Source organism: Rhincodon typus, chromosome 28, assembly GCF_021869965.1.
Source record: "Rhincodon typus isolate 14 chromosome 28, sRhiTyp1.1, whole genome shotgun sequence".
In the NCBI taxonomy this organism is placed as follows: Eukaryota; Metazoa; Chordata; class Chondrichthyes; order Orectolobiformes; family Rhincodontidae; genus Rhincodon; species Rhincodon typus.
In genome coordinates this window covers 2,969,407-2,996,320 of record NC_063359.1, presented here as the reverse complement: position 1 = coordinate 2,996,320, position 26,914 = coordinate 2,969,407, and the positions used below count along the sequence as shown (strand labels likewise).

Below are 26,914 nucleotides of genomic sequence, written 5' to 3'. Positions count from 1 at the left end.
TCTTCAGTACAATCCTCAGAATATTGTCAAGGTCCATAGCTTTTGCAGAATCCTGTGCCTTTAGGCATTTCTTGATATCACATGGAATGAATTGAATTGACTGAAGACTGACATCTGTGATGCTGGGGACCACTGGAGGAGGCCAAGATGGATCATCCTCTTGGCACTTCTGGCTGTATATGGATATAAATATTGCAGTCTTGAATTCTGTACTGACATGCTGGGATGCCCCATCATTGAGGATGGGGATATTTGTGCAGCCTTCTCATACAGTGAGTGGTTTAATTGTTCACCATCATGCTGCAGGACTGCAGAGCTTAGATCTGATTAAGATGGTTGGTTATGGGATTATTTAGCTTGGTCTAACACATGCAGTTTCTGCTGTTTAGTGCAGATTGTCACTAAGTTACTATTTAAGGTGTAAAAAGTGCTCTTCTTTGCATTCTCAACAACAATTTTCATTAAACTGGACTATTCTATGTCTATGGTCCCTGACAAGTGGAAGCATTTTCTCTGTGCTAATTCTACTGATCCCATGCCTAATGTTCTATTAAGTTACCCGTCAGCCTTATCTCTTCTGGAGAAAAAAACCAGAGCCTGTTCAGCCTGTCATAATCAGTATTGGGAATGTAAAGGCTGCACTTCCCTTAGCAACAAGCATAGTAACAGAGGTTGGGTAATGCAAGCCCATCCTCCAGAAAACAAGTACAACATAAACTATGCAAATTCCTCATTGCCACATCAAGAAACATCTGCTCAGACAAGTTTTGCATGAATGGCAAAGGTTTGAAACAAACGTTCATGCTGCAGTGTCAGTCACCATTAATAATTTTAGATTATATTATGAAAAAGAAATGTAAGAAGGATTTATGACTTGTTTACAATCTGAGAGCACAATGATGTAGTTACAGTATTTGTGCTGTGCATTTGTTTTAACTGTCCTCTTCTAAACTCAATTAAATTGCTGATAAGACATTGTCAGAGGAAGTGCCTTATGAGCCATTAGGCTCAATACCTCCAGTGTTAAATCATAATGACTTTAATTTTTAATTCAATGAATAGGTTTGGTTTTTCATTCCAAAATTAGATGGGAATGCTGTTCAAAACTGGGATGTGGCTTGCATGACATTTGGAGAGATGAATCACTGGCATGTGATTAAATATGTCAATCTTGAAAAGACTATGCTGATTATCATACTGCAGGAGATTTGGGCGTGAAATGTGGTTACCTCATTCCCATTAAGTACCTTTCTGTTTAATAACAGTAAGCATATAAACCAGAATCAGATTAATGACAGTTAGTGTGTATTCCAAAACCAGGTCAATGATGGTCAGTGTATATTCCAGCATCAAATCAATAATGGTTAGTCTTAGAATCAAGCAGCATGGAAACAGACCCTTTGGTCCAACTTATCCGTGCTGACCAACTTTCCCAAACTAAATTAGACCCACTTACCTGCATTTGGGCCATAGGCCTCTAAACCTTTCCTATTCATGTACCTGTCCAAATATCTTTTAAATGTGAGGTTGTTGGCTTGCTTGCCAAGCTGGCCGGTTATCGTACAGACGTTTCATCATCAAGCTAGGTAAAATCATCAGCGCAGCCTCCGATGAAACGATGTTGTTCTTGTGAGTGTTTGTCGTAGTGTGGCTGTGGGTTTGTGTGCACTCACAAGGAACAAAGACCCCATACCCATGACATGCAGGACCAGGGTAGTTCACAAAATACCTTGCAATGACTGCAACAAACATTACATCGGCCAGACCGGAAGGAAACTAGCCATCAGGTTACACGAACACCAGCTAGCAGCAAAATGACATGACGGACTTTCCCTCATCTCAGTGCACTTGGACAATCAAGGCCTTCAATTTAACTGGCACAACGTGACCATCCTAGCTCAAGCCAACCACAGACAGGCACAGGAATTCCTAGAGGCCTGGTTTTCAACCCGTAATGCAATCAACAAACATGTGGAATTAGACCCCATAGACAAACACATACAGAACAGAACCGGAAATGACACAACCCAGACCAGATCATATAAATACCAAGCACCGTCGAACAACCTCATTTTGTCGGGGGCCACACTGATGATGTTACCGAGGATGGTGACGAAACATCCGTACGATAACCAACCAGTTTGGCAAGCAAGCCAACAACCTCATCCACAACCCCAAGCTACAAATCTTCGCAAGAACATTAAATCTTTTAAATGTTGTAACTGCACCTGCATCTACCACTTCCTCTGGCAGTTTATTCCACATACAAACCACTCTCTGTGTGAAAAGGTTGCCTCTCAGGTCCCTTTTAAACCTTTCTCCTCTCATCTTAAAAATATGCCCCCTAGTTTTGAACTCCCCACCCTTTGCTGTTCACCTTATCTATGACTCTCATAATTGTGTAAACCTCTATAAGGTTACCCTTCAACTTCCTATGTTTTAGTGAAAAAAGTCCCAGCCTATCCAGCCTCTCCCTGTAACTCAAACACTCCAGTCCCAGCAATATCCTTGTTCTTTTCTGAACCCTCTCCAATTTAAAAATATCCTTCTTATAGCAAGGTGACCTGAACTATATACAGAAGCCCAAAAGTGGCCTCATCAACGTCCTGTACAATCTCAACATGATGTCTCAACTCCCATACTCAGTGGTCACAGCAATAAAGCCAAGCATGCTAAATGCCTTCTTAAACACCCTGTCTACCTGTGATGCAACTTTGAAAGACCTACTTATCTGAACACCTAGATCTCCCTGTTCAACAACACTACCCAGGGTTCTACCATTAGCTGTATAAATTCAGCTCTTGTTCACTTTACCGAAATGCAATACCTTGCATTTATCCAAATTAAACTCCATCTGCTACTCCTCAGCCCATTGACTCAATTGATCAAAATCCCTTTGGAATCTTAGATAGCCTTTCTTTACTGTCAACTATATTACCAATTTTGTTGTCATCTGCAAAATTACTAACCATGCCTCCTAAATTCTCATCCAAATTATTTATATAAATGACAAACAACAGTGGACCCAGCACTGATTCCTGCAGAATACTGCTGGCGACAGGCCTCCAGTCTGAAAAACAACCCTTTACCACCATCTTTTGCCTCCTAACATCAAGTCAATTTTGGATCCAATTGACCAGCAGTCCCTGAATCCCATGTGATGTAACTTTACTAATCAGTTTACCATGCAGAACTTTGTCAAAGGCTTCACTAAAGACTACATAGATAACATCTACTGCTCTGTCCTCACTAGCCTGTCCATTTTGGTCAAGTTCTACCTGTGGGTGACAACTTTCAGAGATCCATTTCTCAGGACTTATAGTTGTCATGCCTAGTTAACTTTCACCGTCCAAGAGGCCTTCAGTTTCAAGATGGCTCATGATCATGTGCTGACGTTTGGATAACCTACTAAGCCACTGCCTACCACCCTTTGGTACCAAGTGTTCTTTCCTCTTACAAGGTTGGAGTATCAGACCATAAGGGGACACTGAGCGGGCCAGGGTTACAGGTTACTATGAACACTCACGTAGTCTGGTTCCTTTACTTGTTGGTGGTCCATGCTTCTTGTACCTTGCCTTGGGAGTGCTCGGCGGTCATAGAGTCATACATTACAGAAACAACCAGTCCATGCTGACCATAATCCCAAACTAAACTTGTTCCACCTGCCTGCGCTTGGCCTATATCCCTCCAAACATTTCTTATTCATGTACTTTACCAAATGTCTTATAAACATCGTAATTATACCTGCATCCACCACTTCTTCTGGAAGTTCATTCCACAAATGAACCACTATGTGTTTAAAAAAAGCCTCCTTTTTTTATATAAATCTTTCTCCTCTTACCTTAAAAATACACCCCGTCTTGAAATCCCCATCCAAGGGAAAAGATGTCTGCCATTCACCTTATCTATACCTCTCATTTTTTTATAAACCTCTACAAAGACACCTCTCAACCACCTGCGCTCTAGTGAAAAAAGTCCCAGTCTATCCAGCCTCTCCTTATAACTCAAACCCTCCAGTCTGAGCAACATCCTGGTAAATCTCTTTTGAATCTGGAATAATATCCTTCCTGTAACAGCGACACTAGAACTGGACACAGTATTCCAGAAGAGGCTTCACCATAGTACATCACCATAATGTCCCAAAGGTCTGAGCAATGAAGACAAGCGTGTTAAACGCCTTCTTAATCACCCCATCTATATGTGATGTAAACTTCAAAGAATTATGTACCTGAACCTCTACGTCTCTCTTATCTATAACATTACCCAAGGCCCTACTTTTAATTGTATAAGTCTTGCCTTTGTTTGTTTTACCAAAATGCAATACTCACTTTTCTGCAAATTAAACTCCATCTGCCACTGTTCAGCCCATTGACCCAATTAATCAAGATTTCTTTGTAATCTTAGATAACCTTCTTCACCATTCACTATACCACCAATCCTGGTGTCATCTCCAAACTTAATAACCATGCCTTCTATATACTCATCTAAATCATTTATATAAATGACAATCAAAAGTGGACCCAGCATTGACCCTGTGGAACACCGCTGGTCACAGGCCTCCATTCCAAAAAACAACCATCCACCATTACTCTCTGTCCCCTGGCATTAAGCCAATTTTGTGTCCAATTGACAAGCTCACCCTGAATGCCATGTGATCTGACTTTACTAATTAGTCTACCATGTGGAACCTTGTCAAAGGCTTTACTAAAATCCAAGTAAACAATATCTACCTCTCTGCCTTCGTCAATCTTCTTGGTTACTTCCTCAAAAAACTCAATCAAGTTTGTGAGACAAGATCTCCCTTGCACAAAACCATGCTGACTATCCCTGGTCATTCGCTGCCTCTCCAAATGCACCTAAATCCAATCTTTCAGAATCACCCTCAACAATTTACCTACCACCGAAGTCAAATTCACAGGTCTATAGTTCCCAGGCTTCTCCTTACCTGCCTTCTTAAACAAAGGCACTACATTAACCTTAATCCCATCATTCAGCACCTCACCCATATATGTAGATGATACAAATATGTCTGCAAGGGGCTTCTCAATTTCCTCCCAAACTTCCTGCAAAATCCTGGGATACACTAGATCAGGTCCCGGAGATTTATCCACCTTTATATTTTCTAAGACTTCCAGCTCTTTTCTGTAATGTCAACTGTTTTCAAAACATCAACATTTACTTCCCTGACTTCTTAAGCCGCTATTTCTTTCTCCACAGTAAAATCTGATGTGAAATATTCATTTAATATCTCTCCCATCTCCTGAGGTTCAACACAAAGATAACCTCTTTGATCTTTAAGGGATCCTCTTTCCTTCTAGTTGCTCTCTTGGTCTTAGCGTACTTGTAGAATCTCTTTGGATTATCCTTAACCTAAGTTGCCAAGGCTATCTCATATCCTCTCTTTGCCTTCCTCATCTCCTTCTTAAGAATGCCCCTACACTCTTTATACTGTTCAAGAGATTCATTTGAACCCAGTTGTTTATATCTAATATATGATTCTCTTTTATTCTTGATTAGAACCTCAATATCTTTATTCATCCATTGTTCTCTAATCCCACCAGCCTTACCTTTCACTCTAGCAGGAACAGAATGATGCTGAACTCTTGTTATCACACTTTGAAAGCCTCCCACTTATCAGACATTCCTTTACCTGCAAACAGTCTACTCCAGTCAACTTTTGAAAGTTCTTGTCTCATACCATTGAAATTTGTCTTATTCCAATTATGGAAGGTTTATCCTTTTCCATAACTATTTTAAAACAAATAGAATTATGATCACTAGACCCATAGTGCTCCCCTACTATCACTTCAGTCACTTGCCCTGTCTTATTATCCAAGAGAAGGTGAAGTTCTGCTTCTTCTCTAGTAGCAGCATTTACATATTGATAAAAAAAAAATTCTTGAAGACATTTAACAAATTCTTCACCATCCAAACCTTTAACACAATGGCAGTCCCAGTCAATGTTTGGAAAATTAAAATCACCTACTATCACAACGTTATTATCCTTACATATATCTGAGATCTCTTTACATTTTTGTTCCTCAATTTCTCTCTGACTAATGGGGGGTCCATTGTACAATCCCATCAAGGTGAGCATTCCTTTTTTATTTCTAATTTTAACCAATATATTTTCACTGGACGATTTTTCAGAAATATCTTCTCGAGTTCCAGCAGTAATGTTTTCCTTAATCAAAAATGCCACTCCCCTTCCTCCCTTGCCTCTCTTTCTATCCTTCTTTTAGTATCTGAAACCGGGAACATTGAGCTGCCAGTCCTGTCCATCCCTCAGCCAGGTTTCTGTAATAGCTATGATGTCCCAATCCCATGTTTCCAAACATGTCCTGAGTTCATCAGCCTTACCTGTTAGACCCCTTGCATTGAAATAAATGCAGTTTAGTTCTTCAGTGTTACTTTGTTCTCTGACTTGTTGTTGTCAGTCTTTTCTAATTAACTTGTTATTTTCAGATTCAAAACCATCCTCATCTATCTTTCTATTTACTCTGCTACTTAGGATCCCTCCACCCCCTTTCTCTAACAGTTTACAGTCTCCCTTAATAGAATCAGCAAATCTTCCCACTAAGATATTGGTCCCTTTCCAGTAAAGGTGAAACCCATCCTTTTTGACCAGGTCTTTTCTACCCCAGAAGAGATCCCAATGATCCAAGAACCTGAATCCCTGACCATTGTACCACTTCTGAAACCATTGAATTATTTCTGTTATCTTTTTGTTCTTTCCCTCATTCGAGCTTGGCACCGGGAGTAAACTGGAGATTGCTACTTTTGAGGTTTTGTTTTTTAATCTTCTACCTAATCCCTCATATTCATGCTGTAAAGCCTTAATCTTTTCCCTAACACTATCATTCCTACCAAAGTGTACAATAACTGACAGCTTCTCACTCTCCCCTTTAACAATATATTTCAAACAATTTGAGAAGTCCTTAATCCTGGCACCAGGTAAACAACATACTTTCCTAGATTCCTGCTCACTGCCACAGAATCTCCTGTCTATGCCCTTGACAGGAAAGTCCACTATAACAATTATTCTTTTAACTTTTTTCAAAACCCTGCCTAACATAACGTTCACTTTTAGTGCCCACAATCTGACTGTCTCTTCTATTTTCCTCTGAAAGACTACCCTTTTCAACAATACCCAAAATTGAATATCTGTTTGAGGGAGGAATAGTCACAGGAGACTTCTGAACTGCCTTCTTATCTTTCCTGACAGTCATCCTTCTATCTGACTGATTCTGCTGTGTAATCACTTCTCCAAATCTACTAGTCCATCTAACTCTATCTCTAACTCTGTCAGGATTTATTCCAGTATCAGATAAATGACAGTCAGTGTATATTTGATTTACAGGTCAATGACAGTCAGTGTATATTCAAGTCTCAGCTAGTATAAGTTAACTGGCAGTGTATATTCCCGTATCCATCAATAACCGTCAGTGCATATTCAATTATCAGATCACTGTCAGTCAGCGTACCAATGTCAGTACCAATCAATAACAGTATGTGTAATATTCTAGTATCATATCAGTGGCAGTCAGTGTATATGGCAGTATCAGCTCAATGGCAGTCATTGCATTTTCCAGTATTAGATTGATGTCAGTCAGAGATTATTCCAGTATCAGGTCAATGACAGTGTATATTCTAGGATCAGTTCAATGACACTCAGCCTATATTCCAGTACCAGATCAATAACAGTCAGTGTATATTTCAATATCAGATCAATGATACTGTAAATTCTAGGATCAGATCAATGACAGTGTATTTGGCAGTTATGTCACCATAGCCTTACCAGACAATAGGGCTGCTCTCTCATTAGAGAGAGAGAGAGAGAGATGACTGGTGGTGATTTAACCCGAGGATCACTGTGCCTCAGGCAAAGGGAGAGAGAGATTGAGAAGCAGAGCCCTTCATGGTAACCTCAGCCAGTGGTGGGAATTAGCATCACATTGCTTCATAAACCAAATGTCAAGCCAACTAAGCTAAACCACATCAGATCAGTGACAGTCAGTGTATATTCCAGTCTCATATCAGTGACAGTCAGTGTATATTCCAGTCTCAGATCAGTGACAATAAGTGTATATTCCAGTCTCATATTAATGACAGTCAGTGTATATTCCAGTCTCAGATCAGTGACAGTCAGTGTATATTCCAGTCTCAGATCAGTGACAATAAGTGTATATTCCAGTCTCATATCAGTGACAGTCAGTGTATATTCCAGTCTCATATCAGTGACAGTCAATGTATATTCTGGTATCAGAAGAATGAGTGTTTATTCCAATAGCAGATCAAGGTCAGTTAGAGTTAGTTTACTGCCATCACAGCCTCCTGTTGGCCGAATTCCTGAAATCAAAACCACCATTAACAGATTGCTTGACTCCTGTGAGAGCACTGCTAGCACTGATGATGGCAGCAGTCTGAGCTTGCATCACAAGTAAAGATGTTATGCTCAGGCTGAGCCTTATCTTCTAGGATAGGTCATCTCCACAGCAGCAGAAAGCAACTTAGTGTGGAAAGGGTAGGATCAGGTGGCACTCAATACGCGTATCTGTGACACAAGTAAGACCAAGAAGTGCTGCCGTTGGTGCATGTGTAACTTGGAACAAAATGAAAAAGGAGAACTATGAAATTAACAATTTCTCAGGATTACTACCTGAGCCACAAGTAAATTGGCTTAGGCTGATCAGAGAATTGTATGCATGGACCAAACATTTGTTTGAATTTTACGTACAAGACGTAATGATGAGATACAAACATTTAAAATATGCAACAGAAGACAGCAGTAGAATCGAAGCATGGAAGTTAAGAAGATAGACCTCACACGATTCTCAAGAGTGGAAGAAAGATGAGTATAGATGGAGTGCCGGATGGATACAGAGAGAGGAGAGGGGAGGGGGATGAATGAAAAAGAGAGAGAGGTGACTGTGTGTGAAATGGAACGTTCATTGTCAATATTTCACACAGCACTGGCATCAGGACTTCAAGATGTGGAAGCTTTACTATTGGGAGAGCCTAAATCCAAACCTGAACCACACTGGTGCCCATGGTGAATTGTATAACTGTGCTGTGAGCTAAATAGTGGGGGAAGGTGCACATGAGGAAGGATTTGGAAAGAGAAATGTCCAGGTAATAGTGCAGAGTAGTGATACAGGTAATGGCAACAGTCTGTGACATGAAGGGCTGGAATATACAAACATAATATTGAATTAGCAAATAAGCTCAGAATGGAGAATAATTATGGAAAAGCAGTTTAAAGGTTCTTTATCTTTGTGCACTTATTATTCGTAACAAGATTGGAATATGAGAAAGGCAGTAGCAAGAAATATAAAAACATATAGTAAAGGCTTTTTTTTGTAAAAAAAAAGAAAAGAATAATGAGTGATCTAAACTCAAAACAGAAAGTGCTGGATGAAATCAATAGGTTTGGCAGCATATGTGGAGAGAGAAAGAGTTAATGTTTTGAATCCAATGTGACAATTCTTCAGAATTCTGGAATTTGTTCCAATGAAAAGTCATATTCGACTTGAAACATTAACTGTTCACAGTTGTTGCCAGTTGCACTGATTTTTCCCCAGGAAATTCTGGTTCAGGCCTATACAAATCACAAATGATTCTTGTCTAGGAACATTCTGTCCTTTGTAAGCATCAGCACTATATCGCTCAATATGTGCATCCAAAACATCTGCCACAATACCTTTAGATTAAGGTAATTCATTGTTTCACTAATATGTCAACCCCCTGATTCAGACCCACTGCTCTGCAATGTCCCAGTACACCAGCTGAGCACAGCTGTAATATGTGCACATGCACCATCAAACTCACTCTTGGCTTATTGGAGGACAACTTCAAGTGCATGAATGGATCTGGAAGGGAATCTTGTAAAGTTTCAATGAGTTTCATGGTAGTGAACAAAGAGGAGGCAGGACCTGATAGGGACCTGCTCATCAAGGAGATGCTGAGAAGCTGATTCGACTCAGGAGCCCCACAGCAGAGATCTATTAGTCTGATCACAACCCTTTTTTTAGGTGGGGTAGGGGAAGCTGAATCAATATTTAAAAGTAATTATTCATTCAACAAAGCACAGCACAAGCTTGAGGAACACATCTCACTTTCTCCAGTAGGCATTTTACAGCCTTGAGATCTTAACATTGAATTCCAAAACTTCACAAACTAACCACATGATATCTGTTCTCCATTTGTAATAGATTCCCTCCCCACTTCTCCCTACAGCTTTGTCTTGTTTGTGTCTTCATTACTTTGCTCTCGGTAGAGAGCACTCATTTTCTCCCTTTCATTTCTTTCTCATACCCATTTTACATCTTTTTTCTTCCGATTTTACCAACATTAACAGCCTCTTTGTCTTTTGCACTGAGGTCTATGCCATCTGCTCCTCTTCCTCCTCCTCTCTTAAAGGCATATAAAAAATTTCCAGCACCTTTCAGTTCTGAAGAAGAGTCATAGCATACTTGCAGCATTGACTCTGCTTCTGTCTCCACAAATGCTGCCGGACCTGCTGAGTTTCTCCAGCGTTCCCTGTGTTTGTTTCAGATTTCCAACATCCGCAGTATTTTACTTTAATTATGGTTTCATAGTAGTGTTTTATTGACTGCACAAAGCCCTTATGAGTTTCCAAGAGGGTTAGTGTAAGCTGCAGAACAGAAATCAAATGATGCCACTTACAAGAGTTACTGTTGAAACTCTTATACAGGAGACCTTGGGGAAAACTTTGAAATGGAGTGTAAGTTGTGCAGGTGGCAGACATGCTTGAAGGAGTCAGCCAGTCATTTTCATGGTCAAGTCTAATTGTTAACAGCACGGAATGAATTCCCAATAGACAGCTCACTGATTAGGTAGCAGAAACTAGGAGTGCAGGCTTGGCTGCAGTCTGAAACAAAATGTGATGATCTGATTAGAACTGCCAAGGTTACATCTCTTGTATTCTCTGCAGGTCCCACCTTTAGACTTAGTGCGAGCAGCCTTTTCCACAACTCTTTGAAAGTTATGAGGGAATTCTTCACTGCCGTTCCTTACTACATGCAAGCACACTCTGAAAACCTGCTACTTTCCTCACGGTCCTAGTTCCTTTCCTTCTACTGTTTTTGCAGGCAAAGGTGGCACACAATAGGAGAGGGTCTTGTCATCGCAGACACTGACATCAATTTAAGGGACCATCAATACTTTGCTGGAAGACAATGGATTGGAAGTGGCCAGCAGGGTAGGCCAATCATAGTGGACATTCTGACTTCCTATAGGTTCTACTTCAAGCAGCCTTGCATAATAACATGCTCAGTACAACAATCAAGTGGTGCACTGCACTCCCATTGATCTATTATTTGCTTAGCCCTTTGATAAATGTGAAAGGATGCAGTTTGGAAGAGGGAGCAAGACAATGGAGTACTAAATCAGTGGCAGGACATTAGGATGCTCAAAGGAACAGAGGAATCTTGGTATGGTTTCCACAGATCTCTGAAGATGGCAGAACAGTTTATAGGGTTGTTAAGAATGGAATGCTGGCTTTTATCAGTTGTGGTACAGATTGTAAGAGCAGGGAAGCCATGTTGGAGCAGTACAGAACTTTGGTTGGGCCACAGCTGGAGTACTGTGTGCAGTTTTGGTCACCCCACTATAGGAAGGATGTGATTGTACTGGAGGGGGTGCAGAGGGGATTCACCAGGATGTTGCCTGGGATGGAATGATTTAGCTATGAAGAGAAGCTGGATAAGCTCAGGTTGTTTTCTTTGGAGCAGAGAATGTTGAGGGGGGACCTGACAGAGCCTGTAAGATTATGAGGGACATGGACAGGGTGAATAGAAAGCAGCAGTTCCCTTAATCAAAGGGTCAGTAACAAAGGGGATAATTATAAAGTGAAAGGCAGGCAGTTTAGAGGGGATTTGAGGAAAGTGCTTTTCACTCAGAGGGTGGTGGAGATCTGTAGTGCACTTCCTGAGAGGATAGTTGAGGCTGGAAAACTCACAACCTTTAAAAAGTACTTTAATGAGCACTTGAAGTGTCGTGACATTCAAGACAATGGGCCTAGTGTAGGAAAGTGGGATTAGTGTAGGAAGTATTATACTTTTGGCATTACAGACTTGATGGGCCGATCAGCCTCTTCTGTACTGTATGATTCTATGATTACATGCTAGCTGCTATCCTTTCTCTCCTTTCTTTGTCCATTAGATAATCCAGGGATAGTAAGTGGACAGACAGTTGGAGATGCCTCCAAAAGATGCCCTTTTAAGCTTTGATACACCTGTTGTATAGTGAGTGGAAGAGTCTACACTGGGTGATTCACTGAATATAAGAGAATATGATAAGCCTATGGAGGGACTGCCCAAGACACAGTCAATCAGAAAGCCATCCTCTGACCAAGCTCTGTTGAGGAGAATAGAGATGCAATCTATAGGGGGCCAGATTTAAAAGTAATGTGCTTTCTTCACACCCACAATTATTCAATGCATTGGGTTGAGTGTCAGGGAGCTGCCACCATGATTCAGAGTGTGAGAACGCTGTTAGTGCTTCTGATATATTGCACTGACCCTGTGCAGTCAGCTATATGGTATATGGTCACCTCAGTGGATTTTGCAGCTGGTGATCTCCCGGTAGGAAACTTACTCAATACCATCTCTCAGGAACGCTGATACTGGGGTATTCAAATCTTGGGCACCAGTATCTCCCGTGCTTTGGATGGGCTAGGGGACCAAATGGATCGGGGCTTTGGACAGATTACAATCGCCTGCAATGTGCTCACCCATAATCAGCTCCCTTCAGGCTATCTCCTGCAGGCCATCTCCCATACTCTGCCCCCCTGAGGTCTGCTCCATAGCACTCTGCTCCCCCATAGTCTCCTTTCCTATAGTTCTCCCACTATCTCATCTCCTTCAATTTCTTCTCCCACAGTCTGCTCCCCCACAATCCCTCCTCTGCAGTGTCTCTCCTGCAAATGAGTAGTTATGCTGAGCTGCAGATCAACGGGGTGGGAATGGAACATATTGCTATAATTCCTTCAGGATATAAAGATGACTTTTGCCTAAACTTGTACCAGAGCTGTATGGTACAGACTGCCCCAACAGCTACTGAGTTTCTACAGTCTGCAGCCCAAATGTTTCAGGTGTCCCTGGAGGTGGCCTTGGTTTCAGCAGGTCTGAGGCTGGATACTCTGTGGAGAGTGATTCCTGACTCCTCAAAGCCTATCTACCATCAGCAAGGTACAAGCAAGGGGTGTGATGGTATGCTGCCCATTTGCCTAGTTGACAGCAACTCCAACAACAAAGTCAGCACTATCCATGACAAAGCAGCCTTCCAAGTGTAAGATTTTCTGTGAGCTTTAATAATTATAAGGATTCAGGCTAACTCCCATATTGGTTAAATGATTTTGCTTTTATTTGCAACAAATGGTACAGATATTAATCATAACGCCCATCATTAGCAGTAGGATTTAAGGTTCAAGTCTCTGACCTTTCATCAGAATTGATGGTGCCAGTTCTGCTGAGCATTTCAAGCATTTTCTGTTTTGATTTCAGATTTCCAGTATGTTGCTTTTGTAGCAGTAATTAAATTAGCTTCAGGTACTACTTGCATTTTGACTGTACAGGAAATTACACAGAGGTAAGTTTTTAGAAAAGTGTTAGGCCTCATTATCAGCCTGCAGTAACATCCACATTACATAAACTCGAGATTCATTTTGCTGGTCTTGACTTGTTCCAACTCTTCATTTAATAACTTATTGGAGTTCACCTCTTCTATGACAATATGACCAAATCATCTGATGAAGGGAATGGACTTTGACAAGGGCATGCTTCCTGAATGTGAAAGGTCTGATTTACCAAGCCTCTAACAGCAGCCACGAGTTTTACAGTTCAAACCATCGATCAGCTAGAAGCTGTGAGGCATGGGATAGATCTATCGTAAATATCTCTGGAACCACCATATGCTCCAAAGTGGACACTGTAAAAACAAATATAAAGTTTTGCTAAGGTGACCAGTGGTTCCCCCCATATAGACTACCATCTACTTGGCGTGTTCACCAACAACTCAATCAACGTTTGATTTGAAGAAAGCATGCTTTTTGAGAACAGGATCTGTGAAACCAAGATCAAGGATCATCAGCCAAGGGATGAAATGAACTGGAAAGATCTATGAAACTGCCAAACTGCTCATACTTTGTCTCCACAATGTGCTGCTCTTTCCTATTAAATCTCCTAGGTGGATATATCTGACCTGTTCCTCCTGAGATGTTGAATGAGTGATTAGTGTGTGTGCTATTTGGCCCAGTGTCACTAGATGCTGGCTTCTTTGGACACTACTGCTGTAAGAGAAGAGAGAAAGATGTTTCTGATTGTGCTCACTTACACTTGATAGAAGCTATGTATAGATCTATATATACAGCTGTTTATTCATGTGTATGGAACTGTTCCTCTGTAGTAAAAAAGAACATGCCCATGTATTGTACCTATTTTGAATTAAACAACAGCATGAAGAGCAATCGTACATTCTCCACTGCATCACTTCAACCAACCAAAGTTGACTTACCAAAAAATCAGTACCTTTTCACATGCAGTGTACTGTGTTGTTCCCTTTGAAATTTGGTATTCTTACACCTGTCCTGTTGAGTGAAAGATGAAAAGCTTGAACAGTTTTTTTTCTTTTTTTCAACAATAGACCATTGTTCTTATGAAAGATCGTCACATCCAGCTTCCAATTGATTTGTTGACAATGAGCAAATGAGACAGCAGGTGAGAAAGAAGAGTGGGACACACGGTTAGCAAAAATGCTGAAATATTTCTCTATTTCTTCGGTGGTCAAACAAAAGATTACATTACCATTATTGTTTATAATAAAGCCAAGTATTAGCATATAGCCCAGTGAGTGAGATAGCACAATATCATGCAGCAACACCAGATGAGATCATTCATTTGGCTTGAATGCAAGTCTGGTGGTGCAAAGTGTTATGATGTGTTATTCAAGGCAAACATGAAAACTAGTTTAAGATAGCATGAAGTAAAGGTGATTCAAATTATCCTAAATGATGAATGCATTGATGTAATGGAAGGTAACAGCTCCATTACTTTAACTCAGATGGTGACTTCCTACATTGCATCAAGGCAAGCAGCTTGTTACTCATTGATGCTGGGAGCTACCTTCTATTATTGTTCTTGAGCAGTTTCATGGGGCTCCTGTGACACCACAACCCAATATAAATGCTCTTCATCTGCTTCTTTCCTTCTGCAGTCCCACAAAAGAAACCTGGCATTCTGTGCCCTGCTGACCATGCTGGCAGATGCATTTCTAAACAGAGGCCTTTGCCTGTTAAACACAATGACAGCCTTTTTCAGCAGCTGCTGTTCTCCAGAACTCACAATATTGCACAAAATCCCATTAGAGGTATGTTTCATTATGACAGCACATTCCCACGTACGCCACCCCGAGGTTATGGAACTACTGCTCAAATCATAATTACATCAGGAGGGGAGGGCTAAGTATACTACTGGGTGGGTGATCTTCTTACTAAAACTGGAATGGAAAATGTGCAAAATCTTACCAGAGAGACCTTTTGTGTCTGTGGTTTTCTGGACAATACAAGAACAACGTATATCTTTTTATATGTTTCAATGTCACTGTGGTTGTTCTGGAGGTGGTATGCGAAGACCAAAGGTTAACTGAATCATACAGTGTGGTTGTGTTGGAGCAGCAGTGACTTTACATTGTCTAACTTCTATACACTAGACAAGTTTCCTTCTTGGGTCTGGAGGGAAACAAGAGGCTGTGCTTTATTGCTGTGAGTGAGCTTACTAGTTGAGGTAAATACTTCTGAGTTTACAATCTTTAAATATTACAAGTTTGCATACAGCTTTCCCTGCCCTTATTGTAGCTCTGACTCTGTTTACTGGAGACACTATTGATTATTCCTAGTGACTGCCCTTCATCAAAGACGAGAAATGAAGTCCTGACCCAGATACTGGGTGTTTTAACTCTTTGACTTTTGCTATTTGTGCAGGTGGCTTTACTGATGGGTCCTCTAACAGTGAACTTAAACTGACATCGTTATCATTTACAGTTATATTAAGAGAGTACTATTTCAAACAAGGCACTTTGTTACATTTTTGATATCCTACAAGAAGCAGAGAAGAGTTTAATGTATTTGACCATTGCTTTTGTAGGTAGAATAAAGCTCTTGCCATCCCCTTTAAAGGGCACTTGTTCATGTCCAGTCAACATAGCCATCTTAAGATGATAAACAAATCATTTTTATTGTGATTCAATTGTTTCCTAAATTATCAGACTCTCATTGGTTCAATGCCTTCCACATTTACTTTGATTTATCAATGTGCCAAAACGCGTTTCAAAATTGTTTAGGTTGCTATTTCACATTGGTCTGCTGTGCCCTAGTTCTGACTGGCTTGATATACGTAATTAATTCTCACAGATCTGGTATATCCACAACTCGATCTTTTTGATCAGTATTTTTTCATTTGTTCAAGGACCTCACTGCTGGGACAGCATTTAGTGACCATCCCTAGTTGTCCTTGAGAAGGTGGCGGTGGTCTGCCTTCTTGAACTGTCACAGTACGTATGCTGTCAACGGGTCCATAATGCTGTTAGGGAAGCAATTCCAGGATTTTGACCCAGTGCAAGTGAAGGAACAGTGATCTACATTGTGCTTTTGTTTAAAAAAGGATGGAAGGAGAAGCCTAGGAACTATAGACCTGTGAGTCTGACCTCAGTGATGGTTACGTTGTTGGAGGTGATTCTGAAAAATAGAATTTATATGTATTTGGAGAGGCAAGGAATGATTAGAAATAGTCAGCATGGCTTTGCGTGAGGGAAATTATGTCTCACAAACTTGACTGAGTTTTGTGAGAAAGTGACCAAAAAGACTGCAATAGAATCATAGAGATATACAGCAGGGAAACACATACTTCGGTCCAACTCGTCCATGCCGAACAGATATCCTAAATAAATCTAGTCCCATTTGCCAGCATTTGGCCCATATTCCTCTAAACCCTTCCTATTCATGTACCCATCCAGATGTCTTTTAATGTAATTGTACCACCTTTCACCACTTCATCTGGCAGCTCATTCCATACACACAGCACTCTCTGCATGTAAATGTTATCCCTGGGGTTCCTTTTAAGCCTTTCCCCGCTCACCTTAAACCTATGCCCTCTAGTTTTGGACTTCCCCACCCTGGGCAAAAGGACCTTGTCTATTTACCCTATCCATGCCCCTCATGATTTTATAAACCTGTTTAAAGTCACCCCTCAGTCTTCAATGCTCCAGGGATTCAGCCCTCTACCTATAGCTTAAACCCTCCAACCCTGGCAACATCCTTGTAAATTTTTTCTGATCTCTTTCAAGTTTCACAACATCCTTCCTTTAGGACCAGAATTGCACACATTATTCCAAAAGTGGCCTAACCAAATCCTGTACAGCCACTGGGGCGGCACGGTGGTTCAGTGGTTAGCACTGCTGCCTCACAGCGCCAGCAACCTGGATTCGATTCCCGCCTCGGGCGACTGTCTGTGTGGAGTCTGCACATTCTCCCCGTGTCTGCGTGGATTTCCTCCGGGTGCTCCGGTTTCCTCCCACAGTCCAAAGATGTGCAGGTTAGGTGGATTGGCCATGCCAAATTGCCCATAGTGTTCCGGGATGTGTAGATTAGGTCGGTTACAGGGAGATGGGTATGGGTGGGCTGCTCTGAGGTTCGGTGTGGACTTGTTGGGCCGAAGGGCCTGTTTCCACACTGTAGGGATTCTATGATTCTATGATATCTCCCAACTCCCATACTCAACACGCTGACTAAAAAAAGGTAAGCATACCAAAGCCTTCTTCACTATATTATCAACCTGTGATTCCACTTTGAAGGAACTATGAACTTGCACTCCAAGGTCTCTTTGTTCAGCAACACTCCCCAATTAAGTGTATGAGTTCTGCCCTGATTTGCCTTTCCAAAATGCAGCACCTCACATTTATCTAAATTAAACTCCATCTGCCACTCCTCAGCCCATTGGCCCATCTGATCAAGACCCCATCGTAGTCTGAGGTAACCTTCTTCGCTGTCCACTACACCTCCAATTTTGGTGTCATCTGCAAACTTACTAACCATATCTCCTATGTTCAAATCTAAATAATTTATGTAAATGACAAAAAAAAAACAGTGGGCCCAGCACCAAGAGATAGCAAGAACTGCAGATACTGGAGTCAGAGACAACACAGAATGGAGCTGGAGGAACACAGCAGGCTACGCAGCATCGGAGGAGCAGGGAACCGAAATGTCAACTTTCCTGCTCTTCCGATGCTGCCGGACCCAGCACCGATCCTTGTGGCACACTGCTGGTCACAGGCCTCCAGTCTGAAAAGTGAACTTTGGTAAAGCCTTTGACAATATTCTGCATGGTAGACTAATTAGCAAAGTTAGATCACATGGGATTCAGGATGAGCTTGCTAATTGGATACAAAATTGGATTAATGGTAGGAGACCGAGGGTGGTGGTGGAAGGTTGTTTTTCGGACTGGAGGCCTGTGCCCAGCGGTGTGCCACAGGGATCAATGCTGGTTAGTGTTGTAGAATGGAGAGACCTAAGGGGTTCAAGTTCACAATTTTTTGAAGTTTGCATTGCATGTAGACAGGGTGGTTAAGAAAGCGTTTAGCACATTTGTCTTTATTGCTCAAACCTTTGAGTATAGGAGTTGGGAAGTCATGTTGAGGATGTACAGGGACATCAGTGAGGCTTCTTCTGGAATACTATGTCCAGTTCTAGTCATCCTGTTGCAGGAAGGATATTATCAAGCTGGAGAGGATTCAGAAAAGATGTTGCTGGAAATGGAAGGTTTGAATTATAAGGAGAAGCTGGATAGGCTAGGACTATATTCACTGGAGTGTAGGAGGTTAGGAGTGACCTTATGGAGCAATTTAATATCATGGGGACTACAGGTAAGGTGAATGGCAGGTTTCTTTACCCTATGTTAGAGGGGTTCAAGTCCAGGGGACATATTTTTAAGGTGAGTGAAGAAAAAATTAAAAAGGACCTGAGGGGAAACTTTTTTACACAGAGAGTGGTTCATGTGTGGAATGAACTTCCAGAGGAAATGGTAGATGTGGGTACAGTTACAACATTTAAAAGGCATTTGGATAAGTACATGAATAAGAAAGGTTTGGAGGGATATGAGCCAAGAGCAGGAAGGTGGGACTATTTTAGTTTGAGGTTATGGTTGGCATGGACTGGTTGGACCAAAGGGTCTTTTTCCGTGCTGTATGACTCCATGACTCTACGTTTCCAAGTCAGGACAGTGACTGGCTTGGAGGGGTCTTTCAGGAGTTGGTGTTCCCATGTATCTGCTGCCTTAGTTATCCTAGCTGGTAGCTGTTATGAGTTTGGAAGGTGCTGTCTAGCCACCCTATTGAGTTTCTGCAGTGCATCTGTGTGTTATTTCAGGTTGTCAACTATAAATTTTGTATCACCACTAGATATTCTTCTGAGTTCAGTAACATCACTCAAACCCATAATAAGACCTCATGTCACCTATGAACTGAGGAGTTCCTTTCTAGAATCCAGGGTTTGTATCAATAGGCTGAATCTTACATTTTCTGGCTCTCAGTTGCCGGGTTTCACGGAGAGTTTCTGTCCATGAGCCCTAACGAGTTTTTTCTTGCTATCTTACCAAACCTGTCTCATTACCTCCAACTGTGGCCCAGTGGTGCCCCTCTTATCCAACGCTGACTAGATTTTACCAGTGCCTGGATATTCTAAACTAAGCCGGCATTCCTGTCACTCATGCCATCTTTAAATGGTTGGTGTGCACTGTCAGGCCAGAGCTGACCTGCACAGTTCCTGACATTTGCCGCAGACATGGCAGAAAAGGGGAATTTGGCATCAGCCTTAATACCCATCTTTCTCTTCTTGTATGAGAAACAGCCAAAGCAGGGCAGAAAGAACAAAAATGGACGATGGGTGTTGACATTCAGATCTTGCCCTTTTACGAAGAGAGGATGCTGACCCTGATCACACTAAGCAGCTGACTGACCATATCCAAGACCCTGGACTGGTATCAGAGTTTGCCTTTGACTTACTGTGCCGGGATCTCCTGGCTGAAGGGTATCTGTTTTGACTTGACGGATAACTGCTGGCATCCATGACAAGCTTCCTAGCTTTGTGTCTGCAAAACACCAAGGCAACAGATATACTGTGACCCTGGTAGCTCTGACTGATGGGACATACAGAAAAAAGACAAGGCAATGCAAGGCCAGGCTGGGATGCTCTGACCATCCAGCTGAGCTTAATATGAATGAGCACTAAAAGAGCAAGTGAGCAGGACTGAAATGCAGGCTAATCCAAACTCTGAGCTGGATGCATATTCCTGCAAGTAAAGTATCCTTGCAGCAGCATTGCAATGGTGGTTTCCAGTATACCCCACAATCCAGCATGGTCATAAGACTATAAGATGTAGAAGCAGAAGTAGGCCATTCGGTCCATCAAGTCTGCTCCACCATTTAATGAAACCTTGGCCAATCTGATAATCCTCAAGTGCTCCACTTTCCTTCCTTTTCCCCATAAACCTAATTCCGTTACTGATTAAGAATCTGTCAATCTTAGCCTTGAATGCACTTAATGACCCTGTCCCGACAGCCCTCTGCAGCAATGAATTCCAGAGATTCAATTTCCTCTGAGAGGAGAAATTCCTCCTCATTTCTGTTTTAAGCAGATGATGTCCTCTGGTCCTAGACTTTCCTGCAAAGGGACACAACCTCTCTCATCTACCCTTTCATATCCCCTAAGAATCTTTTCTGTTTCAATCAGGTCACCTCTCATTCTCCTGAATTCCAATGAGAGTAGGCCCAACCTTCTGAACCTCCTCTCATAAGACAGTCCCTCCAAATCCAGCATCAACCGAGTGAAACTTCTCTGGACTGCCTCCAATGCCAGAATATTTTTCCTTAGATAAGGGGCCCAAAACTGTTCACAGAATTCCAGCTCTGGTCAGACTAGTGCCTTGTATCATTTTAGCAAGACCACCCTACTTTTACACTCAATTCCCTTTAAAATAAAGGCCAACATCCCATTTGCCTTCCCTATTACCTGCTGAACGTGGATGCTAGCTTTGTGAGTTCCATCTGGCAGTGGGAGAAATACCCATCTTCAACTCCTGCAGTGCCAGCAGCACAAGGAGTCAATAGTGGGCATTGCTGGGCCTGTGAGCATTCCCAGGATAGAGGCCAATGGGATCTCAGACCGAGATAAGTTGAGAGCACTGAGTGGAGAGGTTTCAAGCATCTTAGCAAGCAGGGCAAGAGGGTGAAGAGTGTAGGTTTCAATTCTAGATGGAGAGGTGGGAAAGGTGAGGATCATCTTTGAGGGGGGTGCCCTGATGTACAAAGGACACCCTCCATTAATTGTACCACTTTTACTTCCACTCTTTTGAAAGCTTTATTAAAAAAAAATCAAGCTGCTTATCTGCCAATGCCAACCATTTTACAACAAGGGCAACATAATATTGAGGCCTAAGTAATTATTAATTATTTACCCACAATGAAGGCTATTGAATAAGTATGTACCCAATGTCAACCTCACCCGCAGTCTGGTATCATGAGGGCACCTCAAGGATCATTGGGAAGGTGGTGTGCTGCCTAACCTATCTTACAGGCCCCTCTCCCCCACCAAAAGCACAGCCAGCCTTGAGTTAAAAACTCCAAACCAAATGCAAGGTTCCGAGTTCAGAGTGTCCACATACATTTAATTTACAAGTCGTAACAGCAGGGGATAGCCAAGGCTTTTAGCCCATTAATCCAGGAAAGAGTCCAAATGTCCTTTGGTGTTTGGGGAATCTTTTCACTGTCTCTATATGTCCCAGATGTCATTCCTTTGTCTCCATACATTTCATACCTTGTTCTCATTGGATCAGAATTTATTCTTTTCTCTCCTTGAGTTATTCCATGTCTTTGTAAAGCACTGTTTGCATTAAGTTCTGTCCTAAACTATTCTGAGGACTCAGTGTACTTTAGCACAGTGTAGAACACCCTTTCCTCTCATCAACCGACTGTCAGCTTGCAATCAGCAGGGTTTTAAAACTCAAACTTAGTATCGGTTTCTCACAACTTCAAAATTTATCTTGTCTTCTCTGCCAATCTGTTTGATCTGTGTCATTTTCTGAATTGTAAACACTCATCCTTAAGTTGAAATTTCTTAATGAACTGAAAACATTCACTTTAATTTTCTTTGGCAGCACCTCATGGAATTAAACATTTTGTTGGGTCCCCTTTGTCTTGAAAATTCAAATGCCATTGTCACAAACATTCAATAAATGTCACTGTATTGAGACATTTTGAGAGTAAAAACATGTCAAACAGACTTCAAAAGGGACTAAAAACAAATATTATTTCCTTTTCATCATTGCCCATTATCAAACTGCAGATAGTCAGATGTGTCAGAAGACAGCAGTCAACATTGAACACAGAGGGAGAGTGGAGGGGTTAAGTGTGTGAACTATCTAGAGGTGACCTCGCTGACTAGGAGGGTGTGAAGTAGTCAGGGGAATAGCTGCCTTCTCTTGCAGTAGCAGCACTAAGCCACTGTGACTCAGGAAGGAAATGGCAACAGCATCATCCTCTGCTTTCTCAGCATCGATTGCAACACAGCTCAAACCCTTTGAAGGTTAGGCAGATGAATGAAAAAGACGAGCAGCTAGAGGTTGGTTTCAGTTGCAAAGGTAGCCTGTGTGGAGGTACTGCGGCCTGTAGTCCCTACACTGCTGAATGAGAGAAATGTGAGCTCGCTGCAGTACTGCAGTGCTGCTGCAGACAATACTGCCATCGGAGGTAAACAGAGGGCTCCGAGAGACAGACCGAGAGAGAGAGAGAGAGAGCAAGCTGCAGAGCAGCCACTGCCCTTACTGTCAATACAGATACAGACACTGTGCAGCTAGAAGGAGGACTGCTCAATTGAAAACTGGAAGCACCAGATTTACTACAAGTGCAGGTAACGTGATTCAAGCAAGCATCTTCTTACAGTTCACCTATTGCTTAGCTGAGAGCTTCTGTGTCGTTCACTCAGTTCTGTCATAAAGCTTTCTTCTGGGATATGTTTGCAGTGTTCGCCTGCTCATTTTGCTCATATTGCAGCATTCACTGCCGTTAAGAGAGTGAGCATCCAAGAGAGGAAGAGAAGTCGGGACATACTGAGATAAAAGCTGACTTTCAGTACACCTTAGCTTCATTATATAAAGAGCAGCGTGTTTGAAACCGATGTGGATTGTGCAAACGATTCAGGATGTTTCTTACAGATTGTGTTGCAGCCTGAATTGACTGTATGGATAGTGAAGACTCCTGGTGCAAAGAGAGAAACCTGCAAAGGTGCAGAGATGGTCAGACAGGGAAGGGAGTGCAGGCCCTACCTGTGAAGCAAGCTGCCTAATCGCAGCTGGGACTCTCAGACCCCTAGCCCATGGCGTGCCTGAAACAGCAGCAGGCTGCCATCAAGATGGAGGCAGTGAAGATTGTGCCAGTGGAGAAGTTTGCAGAGTGCTCAAGCTCACAGGGCCGGTACGGGCCCTCACAGTGTGTCCGTGAACCGCCACTTGTGGGAAAGTGTGCCTGGCCCCTAGAGTCCGAGATCATCGCAAACCAGGCCTGCGCTGACGTCCCCACCCTGGAGAAAGCCCGGAGCCCTAGCGGGCTGGCCCGGACACCACCCCGCCGCGAAAAATTTGTCCAGGGCCATCGCAAGGCTAGTGCCGAACTGTGTTACCACCGGCAGACCCCATCGGATGAGGTCATCGTTAATCAGTACGTTCTTCACCAGTCAACCACTTCTGAACCCCTGGAATGCCCCACCTGTGGCCATGTGTACAATGCCACCAACAAACGTCCACGAATCCTCTCCTGTCTACACTCGGTGTGCGAGGAGTGCCTGCAGATCCTCTACGAGTCCTGCCCCAAGTACAAGTTCATCTCGTGCCCCACTTGCCGCCGGGAGACCGTGCTCTTCACCGACTATGGCCTGGCGGCTCTGGCAATCAACACCAGCATCCTGGCCCGGCTGCCAGCTGAAGGCCTCACCACCAATCCGGGCCAGTGGGGCAGTGAGGCTGACCGCAGCTGCTACCAGACCTTCCAGCAGTATTGTGGGGCAGCCTGCAGCTGCCAGCTCCGAAACCCATTGTCTTCCTGTGTCATCATGTAGAGGAAGAGAGAGAGAAGGCCCTTCCCCATGTCACAGAGTAACATTTGTGACCAAAAAAAGGATTACTCCAAGACTGAACAACTTGCTGTTCTTTCTCAGCAACCTATATGGTAAATTATCTATAACTGCATTATCTCATCTGGGAGTTTCTGTGTTTTCTGTGAAATCAAAGGTATCAAATTCAGGTTGAGTGGCAAGTATTATGCAGTCTTGATAGTTTTGCCTGAGAGGCAGTGTTGCCAAGCAACCTGCACATTCTTGACTACGACCTCGGAATTGCTTCTTTTTCCACCCCAGTATTATACGACGCCTAAAACCATTGCCAAAGCAGCAAGTGTTTTAAAGTGTTGCCCTCTCGAGGTTGGTAAAGCTTAATGTGTTCTAGATGCACACCACACTATCCAGCAGCCTATTGAGGCCCTCATTCTTGGCCCTGCCCAGTGCCCTCAATCTTTCACCAGAACACAGCATCTGGCGAGAGCATTTTTTTTAACCTGAAGTTTCGATTTTGATTGTTAGATAAATAGAGAAGGGTTTAGTAGCACTTATTTTTAATTGCAAACATCCTCACCTAAGCCACAGACCTGCCCCAAACCTCCGTGACATCAGAGGCATGTTAGTAGCTTTTGTGCAGTGTCAACCCAGCCAAAATCAGCACCAGGAGTGATCGTCCTGGGCCAGCTGTCTCTGCACGTCAGCACTGTACAACCTCCCCCGAACCCAACCTCTAACCTCCCACCCTACACTCTCCCTCCTCTGACCTCTCACCTCCAAGCCACTGTGGTTCTGGAGGAAGCTGAGCTGAAAAGGGTTATGACCATAGGTTTCCACATCGACCTGTCAGTCACAGTAAACAGTTAACAAAGGCTGCTCTCACCTGTGTGTCTGAGTGCATTGGTTTTGCTTTCGTTCCTTGCCCCACCCACAATCCCAGTCTTGGGTCCCAAGAAGCCGTTCACACATTTAACACAACAGACGGAGAAATACTCATCTTTGGCTCCAAATTAGGTGTATAGAGCACCTATGGCCAAAGCTAACAGTCAGTGCTGGAGAGCTCACCGAGAGCAGTGCTAGGAACACAAAGAATGTTTCTTTATTGATTGTATTCTGTGAATAAACTCTATATTAGACCTTCCATTTGTCTTTGTGCTACTACAATAATTAATGAGTGAAGCAGATAAACATTAGGGCACCTCCCAGCAAAGGGTTAAACTCAGAGCAATGACTGATGAACACCGGTGCAAAGACTGACACTGCAACATAATGGGGTGTCTCTGAGTGGGTTCCTCACTCCATCCTCTCCCCTCACTTCACACTACACATTTAAATACTCATATCAAATTTTATTATCAAAATATTTCTGTGTCAAATTGTGCTGAAAGAGCGAGCTGCTTTTCATCAGTTGCTAACTAAGATGCAGGGAAGCAGACTAAAGAATGGAGACAGTAAGGTGAATATCACAGGTAGCAGCCCATGTACCACAGGCCACAAAGCTGCAGGTTGTACATCACTGTCTCGAAATCGCAGATGCAGGTTAGATAACATGGTGCTGCCTCAGCATCACACAGCATAGACGACCGAAAGAGTGCAGCATGCACCTTGGTGACTATCGTTGAGAGCAGGCTGTGTATTACAAAGGGGAAAGCTGAAATTTAGGATGTGGGTTGAAAATTTCAGTGTGCCATTTTGAGTGTATCATTGTGCAGATTGAGTCTTTCAAGGTATGGTGCGGGTATTTTAGAGAACATCGACTGTCACATAGTGTTGATTAAGTATTTCAGGATACAATTTGAAGATGTGACTTGACTATTTTAGAGAATACTGAGTATTTCAGGGTAATTGTATTTCCAAAGGTGTTTCAAGTGTCATAGCTTGGTCATAGCTTGAATATTTGAAGGTGTAGGTTGGGTATTGCAAAACAAGAATGTTAGGGGATAATTTAATGTATTGCATTGTGCAATTTGTGGAATTGAACTAAGTTGGATATTACAAGGTTTAGTCTAAGTAACTCAGTTTCAGTTCTCCAGGGTGTAATTTTGATATTACAGATATGTCAGGCTGTGAGTTAAACATTGCAGAGTTTTGATATAGTGTGATTAGGTGTGGGTTGAATACTTGGCTAAAGAGAAAATGTTGTGGTTCAGTGGGTATCGTCGCTGCCTCTGAGCCAGAAGCTGCAAGTTCAAGCCCATTTCAGGGCTTGAGACCAAAGAAGCTGTATTCGTACTCTGATGAAGGGTCTAGGCCCGAAACATCAGCCTTCCTGCTCCTATGATGCTGCTTGGCCTGCTGTGTTCATCCAGCCCTACACCTTGTTATTTCATACTGTAGCCAAACAGGTTGAGTACAATGATATAAGGTAAGAATGGGAGAGATTCCAGGTAAGCCCTATGATAGAAGGAAAGTTGGAGCCTCTACCATCACTGTCCAGCTCCAAGCTACAAAGTTGTGTAAAGCACACATTGCCTTAGCAACACAAGTGAACTATAACACACATGCATCCATTGAATATTATAAGGCATGGGTCAGAATTGTCTTGGGGATCAAAACCTGATTGGATAGCATGCCAGGGCAGGTTTTGGAGATCAGAGTTTGATTGGCTAGTTTCTCACGATCAGTTTGGGAATCGGAGTCTGATTGGATGCTTTCTCAGGATTAGCTTGCGAATCGGAGTCTGATTGGATGGTTTCTCAGGATCGGTTTGGGAATCGGAGTCTGATTGGATAGTTTCTCAGG

The 26,914-nt window shown here is 42.5% G+C and overlaps 1 protein-coding gene across 1 annotated transcript; it reads left to right on the top strand.

The window, feature by feature from the left end:
• Nucleotides 1-22,588: 22,588 nt before the first annotated feature.
• Nucleotides 22,589-25,285, top strand: rnf208 (ring finger protein 208). The gene is made up of 2 exons (XM_048613687.1): nt 22,589-22,975; nt 23,280-25,285. The coding sequence occupies exon 2, from the start codon at nt 23,441-23,443 to the stop codon at nt 24,176-24,178; it is 738 nt and encodes a 245-aa protein (XP_048469644.1). The 5' UTR covers nt 22,589-22,975; nt 23,280-23,440; the 3' UTR covers nt 24,179-25,285.
• The last annotated feature ends 1,629 nt before the right edge of the window (nt 25,286-26,914 follow it).

Bases quoted from the DNA above. Each gene is read 5' to 3' on its own strand.
- rnf208 (XM_048613687.1), top strand. From the start codon at position 23,441: ATGGCGTGCCTGAAACAGCAGCAGGCTGCCATCAAGATGGAGGCAGTG.